Source organism: Zonotrichia leucophrys, chromosome 1A, assembly GCF_028769735.1.
Source record: "Zonotrichia leucophrys gambelii isolate GWCS_2022_RI chromosome 1A, RI_Zleu_2.0, whole genome shotgun sequence".
NCBI classification, from domain to species: Eukaryota; Metazoa; Chordata; class Aves; order Passeriformes; family Passerellidae; genus Zonotrichia; species Zonotrichia leucophrys.
In genome coordinates, this window is record NC_088170.1 from 18,112,473 (window position 1) to 18,132,329 (window position 19,857).

Genomic DNA, 19,857 nt, shown 5'->3' on the forward strand with positions numbered 1-19,857 from the left:
CATCAACTAACAATTATACAGCCCTGTCAAGTTTTGCCTCATGATTTACATCTCTGGCCACATCCAGGCAGCAGCCCATACTAAAATCTGGGGCTTTTTGTGGAACAGCTGCGCTCTGTGAAGGCAGACGTAGCATTTCATTAAGGACAGGGTAATAGCTTGATTGCCTTAGGGACTTGCCGCTGGGAAATAGAACACCTCCTTTCATAAACAGACAAGGTCACCATGCTTGTTTTGGATTTGATGCTGAGATAACTGCGTATCTGTTCATTATATACTGAATATTAATGCACTAATGCACCTGCATGTAAAACTAATTTACTAAGGAAAGCAGCCTTATATTAAATTTCAATGCCTACTCAGCTACAGAATGCAGTCAAAAAATTCTGACTGATGCAAAAACTATTTTCTGTATTTTACTTCCCATGTTGGATTCAGAAGTTGAAAAATTCCGAGACACCAACTGTTGAAAAGCACAAACTAAGTTATTTTGCCTGATCATACTGTATCAACCCTTTTGTAACCCACAGCTTCTCTTCTATTTAACAGGAGTCATCATCCAGCAGATTCACACGTACACACTGTGAAGAAGACAGGACACAAATGTGACACTTCAGTATTCAAACCCCTGTAGATATAATGATAAAACCCACACAAATTTCAAAGAGATACTTGAAGAGGGATCAAAATTCTAGGCAAGTTCTTTCAAAATATTTCTAAATACTACCAAAAATCAGGAGTCCCCAGAGGACCTTTCCTGAAGAACCTAAACATTATGCAACTAATTTTAGCCAATCTGCTTCACTCTGATCTTACTTCAGCCCAAATACCCATTGTATCTCTTTGCCTAGAATATTTAGAAGTTGGCAACCTGTACTTCTCTGTTCCTTTGGTTCCAGGAATACTTACTTTCTGGAGATGCAAACAAGAAAATCCAGAGGCCAACACTAGGTCAAAGCTAAATGTAAAACGAGGAGTTACTTGCAAAGTGAATGTGTGGGACAGTAGAGAAGATTACGCAGGGTAGGATATGAAAGAAGAAATAAAGTATGTTCTCCTAAACCCAGATACAAATACTATTCTGCATTAAATCAGTAGTTTGTGGGGAAAAAGAGTAATTATTCACTAGAGTTTAGAAATTATAAAAGTACATGTAAATAACACACATAAATAAGAGAAAGGATTTGATTCTGAAGCTTCCTGTGCTTACTCCAATATATCTTATCAGAGATCGTGATCAGAAATTTCAAATGTGAATGTTGTCTGAAGATTTGGAACAAAGTTTTGCTGCATTTTTATTTGTTATAAACCTCAGGGATTTCCCAAACTGAAGCATGCAAACCGGAAGAGTAAATGAAAGGGCAGTCTCTAGATTGTGATCAACTAGAAGAACTCTGCAAACATGTTAAGAATAATGTTTCCTGCCCTCCTCGTCTGTCATTAAATTAACATCTAGTGGAATTAACAGTTTCATTTTTAGAAAAAAAAATCTCCAAGGGTGTCAACATTTGTACATGACAAACACCTTTGAGGAGTAGGGTTTCTGCCTTAGGCAAGGATTTTTGAGTAATTTTAAAATGATCAGCATCAGAAGGACAACTTCTTCCTTAAGAGGACCTGGATGACTTGTGTAAGTTTTTTTTCTTCCCAAGGCTGCAGCAGCCTAACTTAGAGCTCTGCCTTCTCCCTTTCTTCATTTGAAACACACTGGAGCAGGCTGCCAAAGGTTCAAGCAGAGGATATCATGTCCTGTTTGCTGTTGGCAAGTCTTAAAACTGCTGAAACATCCTAGGAAGAAAAATGGGTACATCTAATACAGCTACAACAATAAAACAGCTACTAGGGAACCCCACCTAGAGCTAATAATACCCCCAAGTTGTGCTGCTCAACTGAAAAGATAAGCCAGCAGCATTTATACAAAAAATGCAAACAAACTTTACAGAAGTCTTGATAAACACCTAGGTTTATCATTTCCTCAAGTGTTTTAATACACAAAAGGGAAAACCACACCTCACTTTGGATTGTTTCACATTATCCACTGTGATGAAAGCTGGGGGTGGACTTGGCAGTGTGAGGTCAAGGGTTGGACTTAAAGACCTTGAGGATCTTTTCCAACCTAAATCATTCTATGATAGACTTGCAAAAAGCAACTAATGTGACTGTTTCCTTTTATACTACTCACAAATTTTCCTGAATATGAAAACAATCCACCCTCTGTTAAAAACACAACAAAATCAAACTAACTCTGTTCTTGGACATATGTAAGATTTACCTAGCTTAATGCCTCAAAACATTAAAAGGAAAAAAACATGTTTTCTGCCAGACCTACTTGTCTCAAAGTCACCTATTTTACTTCTAACTTCTTCAGAAGGAGAAGGATTCTTCCAGTCAAGTCTTGCTCAAACTTTTAGACCAATACTCCATGAAGATACGTTGACAATTCTCAGGTTAATTCCTAGTAATTCCTTGCCTGCTAGGGCCAGATCTGTTCCTTCCTCTCATTTCACATCAGCTATGTACAAATTCTCACTAGCATTAGGCATGAGCTTGAACTCTCACATTTATCATAGCTGGAGGACTCTGAGCAAGTTCACAACCTCACCACTGGCTTAAGATCCAGAGGATCTTGAGAGCCTCAGGCCAAGTCAGCGTCTCCTTACAAATGTTTACATTTAATACAGCAAAGGGCTTTGACACCCTTCTTGTCACTATAGATTTTTTCACTGGGATGGCAAACTAAACAGGATCAAGACACACAGGTGGAGGTCATGCAAAACAGGAAGTAAAAAGATTACATCATGACAGTGTAAAATGCTGTGGCACCCATCAAAATCAGACATATACAGGTTTGTTCATGTACAATTCCTTTTGCGGTTTGTTTTAGATACAGGAAAAATACACAGCTGTTACAGCAGATGTCAGCATTTTGCTCCTCATGAACTAAGTAAACCAGAAGCCCTTTACTTCACCCAGCTAAATAGATTTCAGATTAGATTCCAGAATAAACCATATGAACTTACCTTACATTTCAACATGTTGGCCACTCTCTCTTGCATTGACTGTCCAGCCTTCGGCCTGACAAGAATATAAACTGCTTTCACTTCAGGGCTGGAGCGCAAAAGTTTTTCCACCAGTACTTTGCCCATGAAACCTGTAGCTCCTGTGATAAGTACAGTCTTCCCATTGTAATAAGCTGAGACTGAAGACATGGTGCTTTCTTGTTCTGTCCCTTCCTGCAGCAGGTACCTGAGAAAATGCAGAAATAAAGCTTTAAAGGCTTTTGGGATAACCTTTTTAGTCACCTAGGTAAACTCAAATTGGTTCAGTCAACGGCAATTTTAAAAATTATTTTTTTTAAAAAGGCTTTATTATGAAAATAAGCTACAAAAATCTGAGAAGCTTAAAAAAATCAAGCTCAGCCTTATCAACTAAGTGACACCACAGCTGCACACAGAGGTCAAACACAGCTCGTGCTGTCCAAGGCTCCCAGCAGGAGATGCTCACTGCAGTGCTGAAGACTGTTTATCTGCTACTGAGAAGTGGCAACCATGAAGATATGCAGCTATTCCTACAAGACAAAGGAGAAAGAAATTTCCTCACAAACCCTGCTGTGTTTTCCACTTCAATTCCACTGTGCCTACGGTGTTCCTTGTCAGCCATCACTCATCAACGTGCTCAGACTTTTCCTGCTGCCTTGGCTTGGTATAACACCATGAAGAAAGCCCTTCTTCACAAAAGACAGTGCAGTGACACTGCTCTGCACAACTGCAATACCATGCGCAGGTTACAACCCTTCACAAGCTGTTTTCATCCCAGTTCACTCTAAGGAATGTAGACATGATAGGCTTCCCTTTGGAGATTCACTGACATGGACTAGGTTCCCACATGATGTGTCCCAGTTAAATATTTTAATTAGATGCAATAGTTTCAGGCCTGAATGTTCCCAGCCACCCAGATTCAAACTCTTTAAGTTGATTAAATGCAAACAAAGCTGGACTGAATCCTCTTAGAAAAGCCCTTCTTCCCCTTTTAGCCTAACAGAAGCAAAACAACCATCTTTGAAGTGGGGCAGACCACAGCAAGCACAAAACACACAAGGAGGAAAGGGCTCATGAAAAATACCAGTAAATGTTTTGAAAAAGACTACTGAATTTGAAACAAAAAGAAACAAGAATTGTAGAATGCTGCCAATCATCACGTATTCAAGAACCAGAACAGTGATCTTCAGGTATCCCAGAAAAACTCCTCCAGCAGAAACTTCAGAGACACAAACTAGGGAGTCAAGCCGAACAAAATACTACTTTTCTTTTCCAGTGCTGCCTGGGACCACAGCACTCAGCATCGAACAAATGAAAATCCTCAAATTTCTTTATCTATGACAAAACATCAGGTGTAGAATCCAGTTTAGAAAGTGGGTCAAGCAGAATAACCTCTCAGGGACACTATTTTACAAACTAATAGCTGTGGGTATTCTGGCTCAGTGAATTTGGTTATTAGCCTACTTTCAGATGCGGTCAAGATTGTAACTTAGATGACTACAGAAGGCTCATCTAGGCCTATTAAAAACCTGTTCTTATTAAAGAGCTGGCCACTTGGGAAGTTAAATCAACAGCTTAAAACTACTGGATAATTAACTTATTTATAACAAAATGTCATGTCTCATTCCAATTCAGAAAAACTGACTCATACTGGAAGACAGGAACTTGCAGAGCCAGGGAGCATGTGAAAAGTGTGTACGGCCAAAAGAAGGTTGTAGTTTAGACCTCAGAAACCTGGCACGACACATGTCCTCCAATGTAGAAAAATCAAGGAGAGAAGTCCTTAGTCACTAGAGGCCATACTAACCCCAGTGAACAACAGGAAACAAAAAGATAAAATATAAGGACCACTTGCAGCCACTGGATGGATACTTGCTTTGAATTTATATCCAGAGGATCATATCTGCACAAACAATGGTACAATTACAGAGTACTTAACACCACAAACTTGGAGATTACCAGAGGAATTACTCTCCTTTCCACACTTCAGAAGTAGAGAGCATTTCCAACCTGCATCACTAAGTACTGCTGCTTTGCCTTAAGAGTTGCAGACTACTGCACAAAATAACTGTGAAAGGCTTCCACGTGCAGACATCAATTTATTATGTTGTTTCATTTGGATTCCCTGCTTCGGTTATCTAAAAAAGGCTTCATTTGTTGTGGCCAGATGTTCAATGCCTGCTAGAATAGTAAAGTAAATAAATCACACTACTTTGAAATGTCCCTGTAATTAACCGTGCAGCCATGTTTCACTAAGCAATTCTGACAAGGACTACATGCACATAACTGACCGTTCTTCTCCATCTAGTCTGAGACCATTTTGAGTGTCTGAGTCCAAAAAACCCAAAAATTTAATCTCCCAAGCCATTCTTGTATGATGAAAATGGAAGTACCAAACATAGCCACTGAAAAAACAAACTTTCAAATCAACAAACTTTGATTACTGGCATATCCTCCTAGGGTTAAAAGAAAAGGGAAGAAAAATCCCATCCTTTCTATTTTCCATAATAAAGCAGTCCAAGTTAGGCAGCCTAGAGTTAGTAGGGCAAATTTCAGAGCTGGATCCAGTTACTCAGCCTCATCTATAATAAAAAGCCATGAAGAATGAGATGGTGTTTGCCTGTTATGGGAGCAGATTCATGTTTCTTTGCAGTACATTTATTTTTCTATTTCCTAAGTGAGCTTCAGAAGAAATTATGAAAATCTTGTACCCATCTGATGCATATTAATTATCAGGAAAGAAAATATGTGGATTTTTCTAATGCACACAAACAAATTCATGTTTTAAGATCATGACACAGAAGCTAGAATGCTGCAATTTGGTATGTTCAGACAGATCCCTGAATCTCCACTGGTCAAGCAAATTTAAAGAGGCTTTTATTACATTCCAGGTTAAAAGGCAGATTCTAGTTTATATTCAGGATTGCTAAGATATTTTCCTTTCAACTTAATCTTCAATTTTTTATTTTGTACAACTATTTTGCATTTTTTAATATTTTTATGAGTGCGATTGAGTGTTTTCTGCTTTTATTGATGTTGCTTGGCCTTTGCAAAGAAAGTACTGAAAAATATATGGAGATTTTAAGGAACCAGAGGATTTCTGAAGTCAAAGGGTGTGACCCAAGTAATGCCTGCTAACCTGACCCTTTGGAGGTCTACTTCAAACCAGGGAGAACTACATGCATGCCTTTTTGGCATTTTACACTCAAATTGTTTTGCGCAGAAGGTTATACTTGGCCTTTCATCTTAGGGAATAAATAGCCAATACTGAGTACTGATGATGTTCCAGTCAATTAAACCACAAGGCATTAAGTTACTGGTAGAACTTCTTGAACTATGGTCAGAAGTTGCAGAGACACGACCCTTAGTGAGGTAAAGAAGGATAAAGACTATTTCATAGGCTAAGGTTCCTGGCTCTTCCAAATCTGGAGGTGAGAAAGGCACTGAACTGTGGAGGAAAGCTCATGCAAGAGCTTCCTGAAGTCTAGTTCAAGTAAGTATATAAAGGCAACTCAGACACTTTAGGCACTAATTGGAGCAGGAAAGTAATCTCTGATGCCACCCGAATTACTGAGCGCAGCATCTTTGCAGCAGCACAAATCTCTCTGATGCTGACTCATCTCCAGAGCAGGAAAAACCCACAAGCCAGGAATCCCACTGAGCACCTCTGCAGACAGAAGTACACAAGCTGTTCTGAGGGTACTGCTGCCTCTCACAGTCTCCTCTGGATAAAACAGAAAGGACGAGCTACAGTGCTTTGTTACAAACAAAGCCACGATCTTGTGCCAAAGGACAAGCAAAAGGAAAGGTGAGAATCCTAATCCTATCAACCTAATAGTTCCCTCCTGCAAAAGACAACCCTCATATTCTCAGCTGAATAGCACAGGAGAACTTCCCCCACCAAGAGCAGGCACAACTGAGCTGATATTTAATAAAACAACTGCTCTACGTTCTTATCTGTCATGTATTTTGTTGATGCCAAATCTGCATCCAGATTGCAATGGTGTGATGCAGTCAGCTGCTACCAGACCTGTCGGATCTCAAGATCTCAGTCCTGAGATGCTGAGCCTCCGAGACCACCCTTGGGGGGGCTCGGGACTCCTGGAATGTTGCCAGAAGTGTCTGGTAGCAGGACTTTAACCCTGCACAGGAGACGACAAGGATGAGGGCTTCACCGGGTGAATGGTGAAGGGATTAGTTAATTAGAGAGTGAGACACAAGGTTTAGGATTTATGTACAGGGGGGTTTAGAGGAGTAAGATGGAGGAATTGGGGTGTGTCCTGTCCTCCTTCTTCTTCCTCTTCTCCTCCATCTTCTTTGGCCACGGTGGCACCTTTCTATTGGTTATTACTAAGAGTACACCGAGTTATAATAATAGATGGTATTGGGGAAAAATGATAAATATTGTACACGTCACAATGGGTATAAAGATAGGTGCCTGCCCCGGAGGGCAGGGACAGTGTGCCCATGGCTGACTGCTGAGCAGATCCTTGTTCGGCTGAAAGAACATCTTTTAGATAAACAATTAATAAACATAAAACCAGAAAGAAGAACTGAAGCCTCTTCTCGTCCTTCGATACGCGGGCTGCCCCAAGGCCACCTCCGGGCCTTCCAGGCCCCTCAAACAGCCGAGATAAACAGGACACTTGGCGTTCCCTGGGCGGACCAGAACCACCACAACCTTTCGGGGTGAGATAAACCGGACACAGACCCAGAAGGGTGGGAAGGGAAATGTGGACCTGAACCTCACTGAATTCTGCCACTGCCCATGGTAGCCCCATGGCTGCAGGGGGTCATGGAGGGACAGCAAAAGGGAGGATGAGCAATGGAGGTGGACTGGAAGAGGTAATATTTCAGCATGGTTTGGATCACTGCCCTGTTCAAACAGGACAGCAGCCATTTCAGAAGCTTATCTGTTGAGATATTTTTTTCTTTTCAACTCAACTGCATAAAATTAAAAAAATATTAGTTTTGTGCAAGAGCAAAGGACCATATGCCTACAAATGTACATCCAGGTTCAAAAATGGTCTCTCTGACATCTCCTTGTACTTAGGCTAGTTTTGATGAGCTTTTTCTTACACAATTTTATGCGGGGATGTAATTACCATAAAGAAGAGGATCAGCTTCTTCAGACGAGTCTTTCAGACATGATATTCAATGTAATGAACTGGCTTCAACCAAAATTACACTTAATGACAAGCAATAGGTTTTGGAAAAAAGCTACAGTCAGCAAGAGTCCTATAAGACGAAATAATTTTTGGCCACTTTCTGAAAATAAATTTTTCATCTTGGGTGAAAATAGCCAATCATACATAAGACAGTTTCCTTTAATCAGGATTCTAGAAGATTTATGATCAACCTGGAACACACAAAGAAAGAAAAATTCCTGTTGCTTCAGAGAATTTGTATAGCTGAGGTCAGAAGGAGCAATATAAAGTGGTCACAGACTATTTCTGTCTCATCAATTTACTTCCTCAGTCTATTAATTATTTTATGAGTTTTAAATGGACTGAACAGTGGGGATTATGAACAATACATCTTCATAAAATTATTTTCTCCTCTACATTTTGTCCCAGGATGTATTACAGAGACTCTCCAAAGTAGGCAAGTAATTATAATACATAAAAGTAATTATTTCCAATACGTGTGTTTTGCCTGAAAGCATCTATTGCTTGTTTAATCATCATAAAATAAATACACACCATGCAAGCTAGAAATAGCTGAAATAGTGACTTAACTCAAACTTATGTTTTACATCATACTGACTTAACTCCTGGCTCCTCAGTAACAGCAGGAGAAGGTCACTCTGCTCCTTTGATTTCATTTTCTGGGCCAAACTCACGACCAGAGAAGTTCCAGTGCAATGACCAATGTTTCAACAAGGATTAACGTGAATTAACTTAGATTTGAGCCTTTGGATTTAAAATATTTCCTGCATTTTCAGTAAGAAGCAACAGCGAATCACAGCAGAAAATGGCTGTAGTTCAACACTGCACACCATTTGAGACAACAGCGTTGCTGACACAAACAAGCAGAAAGTACCAGCAAGGAGGCACTGAAGCTACATAATGCATTTCCAAAGGTTTTCAGGCATAGAAAGATTTGTGTAGCCTATGAAGTCAAGGAGATTTTACTGGTGACAAAAAATGAAGCAAAGAGGATGATAAAATGGCCTTTCTACAGAAAAATTAAAAGTTCCTTCTGGTTTGTTGAATTTCCACAGTTATTTAACGGAACCTAACAACAACAATAAAGAAAAAACTCCTCTCATTTAGCTACAGAATTAAAAGGAAGGTCATAATCCACCCTTTGTGCAGGCACTATAGAAGCTAATGTAGCATAAAGAAATAAAAACCTGCAATTCAAAGATGGGCACACTTACAGCCAGACTGAACTCCTGATGATGATCCTCTTTGCAAAAGAGGTTTTTCTTCAAGCAATTTACACCAAATATAAATGTTGTTGTTAGAAGCCTGAAGGTTAAATCACTTTTCTCCAGCTAATACATTTTAAATCATTTTTTGTTTGCCAACAGTAGCAATTCAAATCCGTAACAGCATCCCCAAGTAGCAACATGCAAGGAGAAACTCATTGTTCCCAGAAACCCTTCATGCCTTGAAAAACCACACCAGTTTCACAATCCATTTCAATTTACAGCAGTTAAATCTAAAGAGACACAGAAATGTGACAGCATAATTAAGAGCTGGAGACAACAAGCAGCGTGCACAGCTGGATCCTGCAAAATGCTGAATGCTACATGCCAGGCAGACGGACAGGGAAACCTCTGGGAATTGTGGCTGCTGGGTCAAAGACCTGCCACCAGGACAGATGTGGGCAAAAGCTGAAACTTCCAGCTTAAGCATTACCTACACAGCTTCACAGATGTTCTGTTCTGACCCTCCCAAGTAGTACAAAGTGTTTGACAACCATGAAGAAATAGAGAAAAAAATGAAGAAAACAGAAAGGCCACTGATGGAACACAATGCAGGAGGAGCCTCCTGATTTTTTAGTGAAACCTGTTTAGTCTCACTCAGTCTCACTATGTTTTTTCTCCAAAATTAAGGAAAAAGGCCTGCAAACATTTTAGAGCTGAGACAAGACAATGGTGTTGAGGACATACCTACACGTGTCAAGTAAGATTTTAAAGAACAAATATTTTTCAGTAGCCCCAATATCAATGTATTCTGCCTCAATCCTATTTAATTATCCACCTGGTAAGAACAGTAGCTACCAGAGACTTCAAAGGCACAGCTTCTGCAGGCTCCTTTCTGCATCACATAGTCCAGAATATCTACCCACTCCCCCCCCTTTATTTTTTTAAAGCTAGTTGTTGCAAAGCCATTGGTTACAGGATCAAAGCATAGATCAGAACTAGAAGGGGGTTTTGCTTTGCCTCAGCATAATTAAAGGCAGATGTCCTACACCAGAGCTTTTCTGCACGCAATCCTTTCCCTTATTATTTCCCCACTTCACACTTCACAGCCATTTTCTTCTTGCTATTTCTCCTAGGATCTCTACAACCAGCAGTCCTGTCCCAAAACCCTAGATCAAAACCCCTGCCATACCCACTGCACATCAATCACTCTGCACCCCAGTACTGCACAAGGGAGGTCTCAGGGAGGTCGGGAGTTAAGTCTGTGTGATAACAGGCTTGTCTGGCAAATTAATTTTATTTTAGACATCTCCATTGATAACTTCTTATTAGCATGCAGCAGCTAACATATTAACAAAGATTTTCTGTCCTTTTCCACTATTCATCTTTGTCCCCCATCAAAAATAATGGCACCAGCATTTATGACATTTGTGATTTCTTTTTCGTCTTTCAAAATTATCATCAAGCACTGCAATAGGTTTTCCGGGGAAGTGGTAGAGTCACCAACCCTGGAGGTATTTAAAGATGTGTAGATGTGGCACCTGGGGACAAAGTTAAGTGGTGGACTTGCCAGTGTTAGAAGCATAGAATCACAGAATGGCTTGGGTTGGAAGGGAACTTACAGACTATATCATTCGAACCCTCTGCCATGGGCAGGGACACTTTCCATTATCACAGGTTGTTCAGAGCTCCATCCAAGCTGGCCTTGGACACTTCCAGGGATGGGGCAGCCACAGCCTTTCTGGCCAACCTGTGCCAGGACCTCAACCACCCTCATAAGGAACAATTTCTTGCTAATATCCCATCTAAACCTACTCTCTGTCAGCCTAAGGCCATTTCCCCTTGTCACTATCTACCCACATGAAAAGTCCCCCTCCAGGCTTCTTATAGGCTCCCTTGATGTACTGAAAAGCAGCTTTAAGGTCTCTCCAGAGCCTTCTCTTCTCCTGAGAGAGAAGGCTGAACCATCACAATTCTCTCAGCCTTTCCTCACAGCAGAGCTGTTCTATCCCTCTGATCATCTTGGTACCAGTTCTGTACTGGCTACAGCAGCTCCCTGTCCTTCGCTAGACCCAGGGCTGGAGGCAGCTCTGCAAGGGGGAGTCTCATCTGAGCAGGGCAGAGGGACAGAATCCCCCTTACCTTCCCCTGCTGCCCACTGGGGGCTCAGTCCAACACACAGGTGGGGTCACTGCCCACTTGCACACTGCAGAGACACATGGACCTCTGCAGCCACCAACACCCTCCAGTCTCTCTCTCCAGTGATCTTTAAGGTCTTTTTCAACCTAAACAATTCTGTGGCTGACCCAATTTAAGAACACACCCATACAATTTGAGGGTGACCAGTGGCTGAGGTGTTTTGGTGTTTTTTTTGTCAAGCCCCATTTTTGTAAAAGTCCAACTAGCACAGCTGCTCTGAAGGACAGCAGCTGCAGGATTGCTACCTCCCCAGCAATTTCCACATTCCAACACTCATGGAAAACTATCCCATAATGGCTCCAAAAAGGACTGGGTGCCTAAAAACGCCTAATTTCTGTAACAAATGGAAATGCAGTGGTGATTGACAGCAACAGTGCAAATACTTATGTGATTACAGCAACCACGTTCTTCACAAATGCACTGTCATGACATAAAGAACAGTCTTCACTCAAGATTTAGAGTCAACAGCAATACTGATACGAGTAAACCAATATCACTGATCATTATCTAGTAAGTAAATTCATGTTATGGAATGATGGAGAGACTGCTTTCTTAAGACTTTTTCTATTCACTCCATCCAGCACTTCTGTCAGGTAAATATCCAAGCGCAATGCTCCAAAGTCTTAATGAAATAAACTGAAATGGAATTTCTATGCTTTCATAAGAAAAGCTAAAAAAGTCCCTTCAGAAACCAACAAAAGAAGAAACTGAGGACAATGTATAGGAACGTGGCCAAAATTATGACCCTCCTAATGACCATGCATTTAAAAACAATTATCTAAGACATGACCTTTCAATTTTTACAACTTTTTTCCCACAGCTATGTCCAGTGGAAGATGTAAATAGAAAAGGCAAGTTGCTTTGTACTCCAGTGCAGATCTATCACTATAAATGTGTATTTTTTGTTTGTATTAAGCTTCAAAACAAATGCAAAATAATCAATAATTGGCTGAATAATACATGCTGAAAGAAAGCAAGACAGCTGCAGGTGACTGCACTAAGAAGTCCTGTAACAGCAAGCTAAAATGACATTTCACACCTCAGATCTCAAACTAACAGAATGGAAAAAATCTGCTGTGTTCAGACACAGATTTAAACTTAACTAAGTAACTGAAATTATTTTTATTTCCAATAGGAAGTCAAGCTCAGCAGTCTGAGTAGTTTTATATTGGGGTTTCATTAAGAAGTACAGTCTAGAACCCTACTCTTGTCTTAGAGCTGAAAGACAAAAATGCTTGAAATATTTCCCACTAAGAAGAGTCTTAAAAGGATGACCAGATGAATGTGAGAACCTATACTATTAATTTCATACTAAAGCATATATATAGACATATACTTTCAAACCCAAAGATTTAACATACCTGCATGTTGGGTTTCTTTTAATTGACCTGAAAAAGTACATTATCAATGGAAAGAGCACAGCTTTTCCTTTTCCCTCATCATTGACTCAAACCTTAGGGTAAATACAAACAAAAAGCATTTATTATTTTTGTTTTCCCCACATTTCTCTATCTTTCAGCCTTTGAGGATTTGATGGCACCTGGCAAAGTTGTTCTGTCCAGAGCAGGACTGAACCCTTCAAGAATGGGGAAGAAGTGTGACCATAGCCTATTTAATTCCAGGAAATCCATAGGGAATTTTACACTGGTAATATTGCACACTGCTAGCTGGCTTGTTCTACAGCAAGCTGGGAAATCAGCACGTGTGACCAGCTCTCCAGTAATTCCCTGTATCTCCTGTTTTGTTGAAGACGCTTCTGGCACTACTAGAATCAGAACCACAATACACTGACAGATTTGCTGTTGGAGTCCCTGGCACTGGAATAACGAGGCAGCGCAAAGTGCAGAGACTAGGGCAGCTCCAGTAGCAGACCTGAGGCAGATCCAACCTTGTTATTGCTTTGTAATGACTCTCACTGTGCAGATATGATGGACTGACAAACACCTCATTCCTCCTTTGGAAAAGCAAAAAATCACAGTGAGGAGAATCTAGGAAGCTGCTTCCTCCTACAAGGATTCAGAGTTGAAGTGTTGGGAAGGGGCAATGGAGACACCGGTATGGGGCTTGTGGGTTTCTGGAGAGAGACTAAGAAAAAGGCAGCAGCAAAAAAATTGGACTTTATATGTATAATGTAGAAGAATTAGTAAGTGTACAAGTTTTTAAGATATGAGCCAGTGAGATACAAGGCACTTTATCATATTTCTGCCTCTACACCTCACCACTCTGAGTAGACTTTTCCCACTGCTTTGTCTCACTGTCTGTCTCCGGATGCGCTCCCAACCACTTTAATCCTTGATCTAGTACTTCTAGCAAGAGAACCGCAGAGTTACATGCACAGATGATCCCTGCTGCTCCTCCTGAGGATGTGGGATAGTTCAGGGCCAGGGAATGAAAGCTTAAGAGATGACATGTCCAGCGAGACTACTGATTTCACCTCAGCTCCTTTCAACAGCAAACATTATCCTAAGAGTTTGCAAGTTTTGTATTGAAGTGAAGGGAGACAACCCATCCTAATTGATCAGCATCGAGCTCTGATTTATTGATTCAATCCGTCACTTTTTATAACAGTGTTAATTAAGCTCATACATATTGCAAAACCCAAGCTCAGCATAGGTTAAAGATTACACACTAACCCCTCCTTTTGTTTTCAATACCTGTGGTTTGTTATTGAAACCAAGATTTGTGTTCTCACCCTGATATGAAAGGTTCTCAAAACTTACTTTTACTTTCCCATACTTTATCCAAGGACAAGGTATTCACTTGTTATTGAAGACAGGCTTGAGAACTCTTGCTGTTTACAGAAACGTGCCTGGGAAACAGGTTTTGAGAATTTGCTCTTCACAGCTGCCTTTTACTTTTCCATCAGCTGTATATTTTCATGGCCTTTTTTCCTTCAAGCCATGTCTGAGCAAAATTCTCCAACAGTTTTGTTTTTCATTGGGCTCTCAAGCACAGCATGCAGACCTTCTTCTCTGGAAACTCTGACAGGGAATACAGAAGCATCCCAACTAAGCCAGAACCTTCAGTGGCCACATCAAAGCAAGTCAGGTATTAAAGGAAAGCTCCAAGGTAGCTGCTAGGATTTCCAGAGCAAAGCACTCTTTGATCAAAGTGGAAAACTGAAGGAAACCCACTGAGCATGGACAGGGTGAACATGTCTTGGATGCTGTGATTGTGAAATGTACCTTTGAAAATGAGAAGAAGAAGGAGGAGGAGGAGGAGGAAGAGGAGGAAGAGGAGGAAGAGGAAAAGGAAAAAGGAAAAAGGAAAGAAACCAGCAACGAGGAGAGTTTGTAGGACTCTGTGATTAGTATCTGAGTCAAGGTGTTTGGGAAGAACTTTCCATTCAGCTTCTACTAGGAGGCACCTCACAGTGAACTGGGAGTGCCAATCCAAGAGATCTCCTCACCGTGCTACACCCAGAATTACCCACACCCACTTCAAACTTCAGGTAGTTCTGAGATCTCTAAACACACAAAGCCAAACTACTCGTGGGAGATATCCTGGCAATCTGCAACATGGATGTATGTAAAAGGAGTTCTTCCAGAAAATAATTTCCTCAACACCAAAACCAATAGATGAATGAAATGAAAAACCACCTATAAGAGTCTCTTCACATGCTTTGGAAAATTCACCTTTTTCATGGAATTTGCCAAATGGCCTGCTGTGGATAGCTGGCAACACAGTCTGGTAGCACGGGTCCTGATCAAAGCAGGCTTTGGTCAAGCAAGACATAGTTCACTAGGAAATGGACTCAGAGCCTCTCATTTCTCAGCATCTGACAGCCACTGCCACAATATTTTATGACAGATTTTAAAAATTTTTGACAGATTCTAAAGAAGGTATCAACAAAACACAGAAACCATGGTGTTACTTGCAATTATAAATGTTTTAACACTTCTTTTTCTAACCATCAGCTCTTCCCTTATTTGAAACTCAGCTAGGAGTATGCAGAACTCATTCTACTGAGAACATTTTCATAAAATCTTTCACCAGTAAGACAGTAACATTTATCCCTCTCTCCTGCTGCTAAAAATGCTTTTTTAAATGCCGTACTGTATTTGTGCAATTCCTGTTTTATACACCTTAACTAATAATGTCTCAAATACCCCAGAGAAACAATGTAAACAGGTATTTTACAAATACCCCAGAGAAATAATGTAAACATGAATTTTATTACTACCTTTATCAGAAACACAGCCATTTAAGGGGCTGGTGATGAATTAATTATGCAAAGCCAAACAAACATCTTCCTAGTGTTTTGGAAAGTTATGTTTAATTCCTTGAGATTGTTTAGGTGACATTACAACAGGGATCAGAATCAACATCCATTTCACAAGCCAAAGAGCACAACAGCAAGAAAGACCACATATACTGCAAGATACATTGATTTCATCAAAGTTGTTGTTACAGTATACAATTTCATCATTATTGACCACATATGTTAATTTTAAGAACTATTTTGTTGTTGTTGTTTTGATTTTTGGTGGGTCCTGGTTTGCTGCAAGTTTGGGGGTTTTTTTGCCATGCAATTACTCCTCTTACTCAAGAGCAAAAAGACAAAACTGTGGATTCAGGAGGGAAATTATAACTATAGGTGGAAGAAGCCAAACTAGAAGACCATAATTATATCCTTCCAAATTAGATTTTCTCACGAACTGCAACGAAAATATACCTCTAAAATCTCCTTGGTTTCTGTGGAAAACAGGCAACACAGCCTGCAGATTTTTCTGCCCTAAGTTCTCTAAGAAACACAAACATTTACTCTTCAGATAAAGGGAAAAGAGCAGGAAGAAGAAACTAAAGAGAATTCCCTGGAGTTAGTGAAAGCTGCATTAAGGAAGTTTTCCTCTTCACATCAGCAGCTCTGAATAATGAGGCAGCAGAGAGCTTCGCAGCACTGGAAGCCTTTGAAACACGCTTCTCTAGATAGAAGAGACAATAAAATGTCTCTTGCCTGGCACACACTGGCACAGTAAATGCCTCTTGCCTGGCACACACTGGCACAGTAAAAATTTTTCCTCCTTTTGCACATAAAGGGACCAATTCTTTTCTCCTCTTCTTCTCCAATATTAAGAAGACAAGCTGATGAGAGATGACAATGCACATTTACAGAAGTTCAAAAAAAACCAGCACTGAATAAAACATAAGTGCAGCATCAGAAAAGGATGGTCAGACTGTACCAATGTCAGCTAATACATTCCCTGTGCACTGAAATTCAAGCAGGGAATCAAAAGAAGAAAATCAACAATGATGTGGTTCTAAACATCTGAGAAAAGTCTGAATTAGGTTTAAAGTACTTGCATAATCCTATTGTAATCAGTGCAGGATTCAAGGTAGTGTACAGGTTTGCCTTAATCTCAAACTTCCTTCTCACCCTTAAGAAGCTCCCCATTCAAAATTTCCATGTTCTTATTAGGAATAAAGTTTTTTAATTACTTTTTAATATATTTTACAATATCTTAGTTATCTGATAAAGAAAAATATCCACAAAGTTTGCTGCTGGCTTCCCCACCCTTCAATCTCATCCTAGCCTGATCTATGAAATAAAGAATAAATAAAATAAATAAATCTTTCTAGAGAATCCCACATGGTCCTAGTAAAGTTGACTCAGCTTAAATTTTGAGATAATTTTTAACTTGAAAATGAGGTATGCGTACTGACTTCAGAGGCCTCGGGAAGCCAAATCCCATGGAACAATGCAATGTCAATCCCTGCAGCCTATCTGGTGGTAGTGCCTCTGGAGGGACTAGTATGTGCATGCCCTGAAAACTCATGGGACCACACAAAGCTGGTATATTAGCATAACTTCATGGACAACAGAGAGGTACCAAAATAAATACACCTCCTGATTATTCCCTTTTTTAAGCCCTTTCCATTCTCGCAGGGACAGAAAATTACTTTGTGTTACAGTGAAGGAACTTAGGACCTATCTAAAGGGAACAATTTATCCGTATCATTTGAGAAAAAATACCTCACTACTCAATTTTTCTAGGTAATTTTTTATTTTTCCACGAAATTATGCTCTGTTTAACTTTTGTATGACCTTATGATCTTGGAGACAAAGCCCACAGTCTGAAGACAGAAATATCAAGCAAATAGTACTAGTTCTGAAGCACTAGCTCCATCACAAGAAGACGTGCAAAGCAGACATATTCTATTTTAAACCTCTCTGTTCTGTGTATTTTAAACTTTGATATTCAGAACAAGCCACACCTCCCTCTCTTAATTAATTTGTGCCAAACAAAATACAAAAGATCTGCATCTTAAGCAAGGTCTCTTGGCTCCCTGGGCATCTGCAATCACAGGATCAGTCGGTCCTCAGCCCAAACTCCAGAAATGCTGTAAAAATAAACATTATGTGACCTGGTGTAGCAACTTAAACTTTTATAAATCCCTGCTTCTCTGAACAGCAGCCAAAAGGCTCGTGCTGGTGTCACCAACTGAATTATTGTCTGCATTCTCCAAGCCTTGTGACATTTGTTGGCTATCCCTCATCTTGGATTTCTTCCTGCTGATCTTAGGTCCAGATAAGAGTCTTATTAGGAAGGACTGACATGAGGTACACACAGATTGCCAGGTTGGAAAGTTGCTGCCAAAATACACAGCTCAGTTAGGCAAAGATGTAAAAAGTAGCATGTAACCCCCCCAGGCTTGCCACAAGAAAGAACAAGTTTCTTATTAATAGCCAAAAAATACACTGACCTTGACAGAGTAGTCTTCAAGGCAGGATTAGCGGTGCAATACAGAGACATTAACTAAAATCTGCACACAGATTAGGCCTCTCACTCAACTACATCTCTTAGGAAAGTAGTAGGTGTTAGTACATGGTAGCAACAATATCTTTTCTACAGTTTAATAGCATAAAACAACTTCTATGTTGTCATAAGAACAAAGAAAAAAGAAAGCAGGAGAGGCGTTTCATTTTGCTCAAAATTTTAGTTCTTGAAATCTCTGCAGCACAAAATGCTATTTTAGGAACAACATATTTCCTCCTCCCCCTTCCTACTAGTACAAAACAGCCTGAAACTATGCCTATTTGGCTTCCTGAAAATTTTTCCTGGCTGAATACTCACAGCATACAGAGATCCTCTGTTAAAATTGTTGCCAATTCTCTTTCTTGACCCCTTTCCAGCAGGATAAGAACAGAAAAAAGGCGGCAGTCAGAGAAACAGTAGAACCCAAGTATACCTGTTTTATCTGAAAGGTGTTTGAAGCTACAGTAAACAGTGCACCAAGGTGGTCTTAATTTGCACTGGAAGCCAGGGAGACTGCCACCACATCCATCGTAGTTTTTGCCACAACTGAACACACACCAAGAAACCTGGATTTTAACAACTGAATGGCAAAGATGTCCTGCAAGACAGTCCTTAATGACCAGACGGGAAAAAAATAACGTCTGGAAATGCAGCGTGAGCCTTTTGACAGAAGGAAGTTTAAGCATAGATACAGGAAGGAGATGGTAGGTGATTAGTGCTGGGAAAAAAAATCTTGTTTAGATGATACTTACTCAGGAATTATTTAATCTAGCTGCAATCTCCCAGAAACACAGGGTAAAATGGCTGTTGTCAAGACATACAAACTGAGGGGCTGAAGAATAAATGGAATAGAGTGATATTGTATGTTGGGGTGGATGAAACAAGAAAGCTTTTTAAATATGATTGCTTGGCAAAAGATTTTGAGAATATAGAAACTATAAGCGAGATTGAAATGAAAGCAACTTTTGAGATACTTTAGTTGTTGAAAAACAATGATGTGACTAGTTGAATGTAATCTCTCTTAGAAGAAACAATTTCTTCTGCAAGCAGGCCTTGCAGCTTGGCAGATGGGGCTCAAAGAATAAGATTTAGAGTTTAACACGTAAACATAGTATAGTAATGTAGTGATTCTTATAGGTTGTGTAGAAATAAGATATGCATGCTGTAGTAGATTGGTTAATGAGAATCTAAATATTCACACTGAAGATGATTTATTGTATTGTAACGGGAGCTTCGCGCTCTTTTAGCTCTCTCTTTTCGCACTCTCTTATCTCTCTTCTCCTTTATCTCTTTGCTCGCTCTTGCGCTCTTCTTCGTGCCATTTTCTTTCTTTGTCTCTTTGTCTTCCCTCTGCACTTCTTCACCCCCTCCTTTCTACATGCTCTCTACTCTTAAACCTTTGCTGTTAACTCTCTTACACTTTAAGTTTCTCTTCTCTCGGCCCTGCTCCAAGCTGCGGCTGGCAGCTCGCAACAGAGCCCTTCACCCA

The 19,857-nt window shown here is 40.1% G+C and overlaps 1 protein-coding gene across 6 annotated transcripts in view; it reads right to left on the reverse strand.

Moving 5' to 3' along the window:
- LOC135442230 (fatty acyl-CoA reductase 1-like) overlaps positions 1 to 19,857 on the reverse strand; it is a 132,051-nt gene that overhangs the window by 69,943 nt on the left and 42,251 nt on the right. For all 6 annotated transcript variants that reach the window (XM_064701806.1, XM_064701805.1, XM_064701807.1 and 3 more), the window contains exon 2: positions 3,021 to 3,246. In XM_064701806.1, the coding sequence (XP_064557876.1) occupies positions 3,021 to 3,209 (189 nt within the window). In that variant the 5' untranslated portion in view covers positions 3,210 to 3,246. The remainder of the gene's footprint in view (positions 1 to 3,020; positions 3,247 to 19,857) is intronic.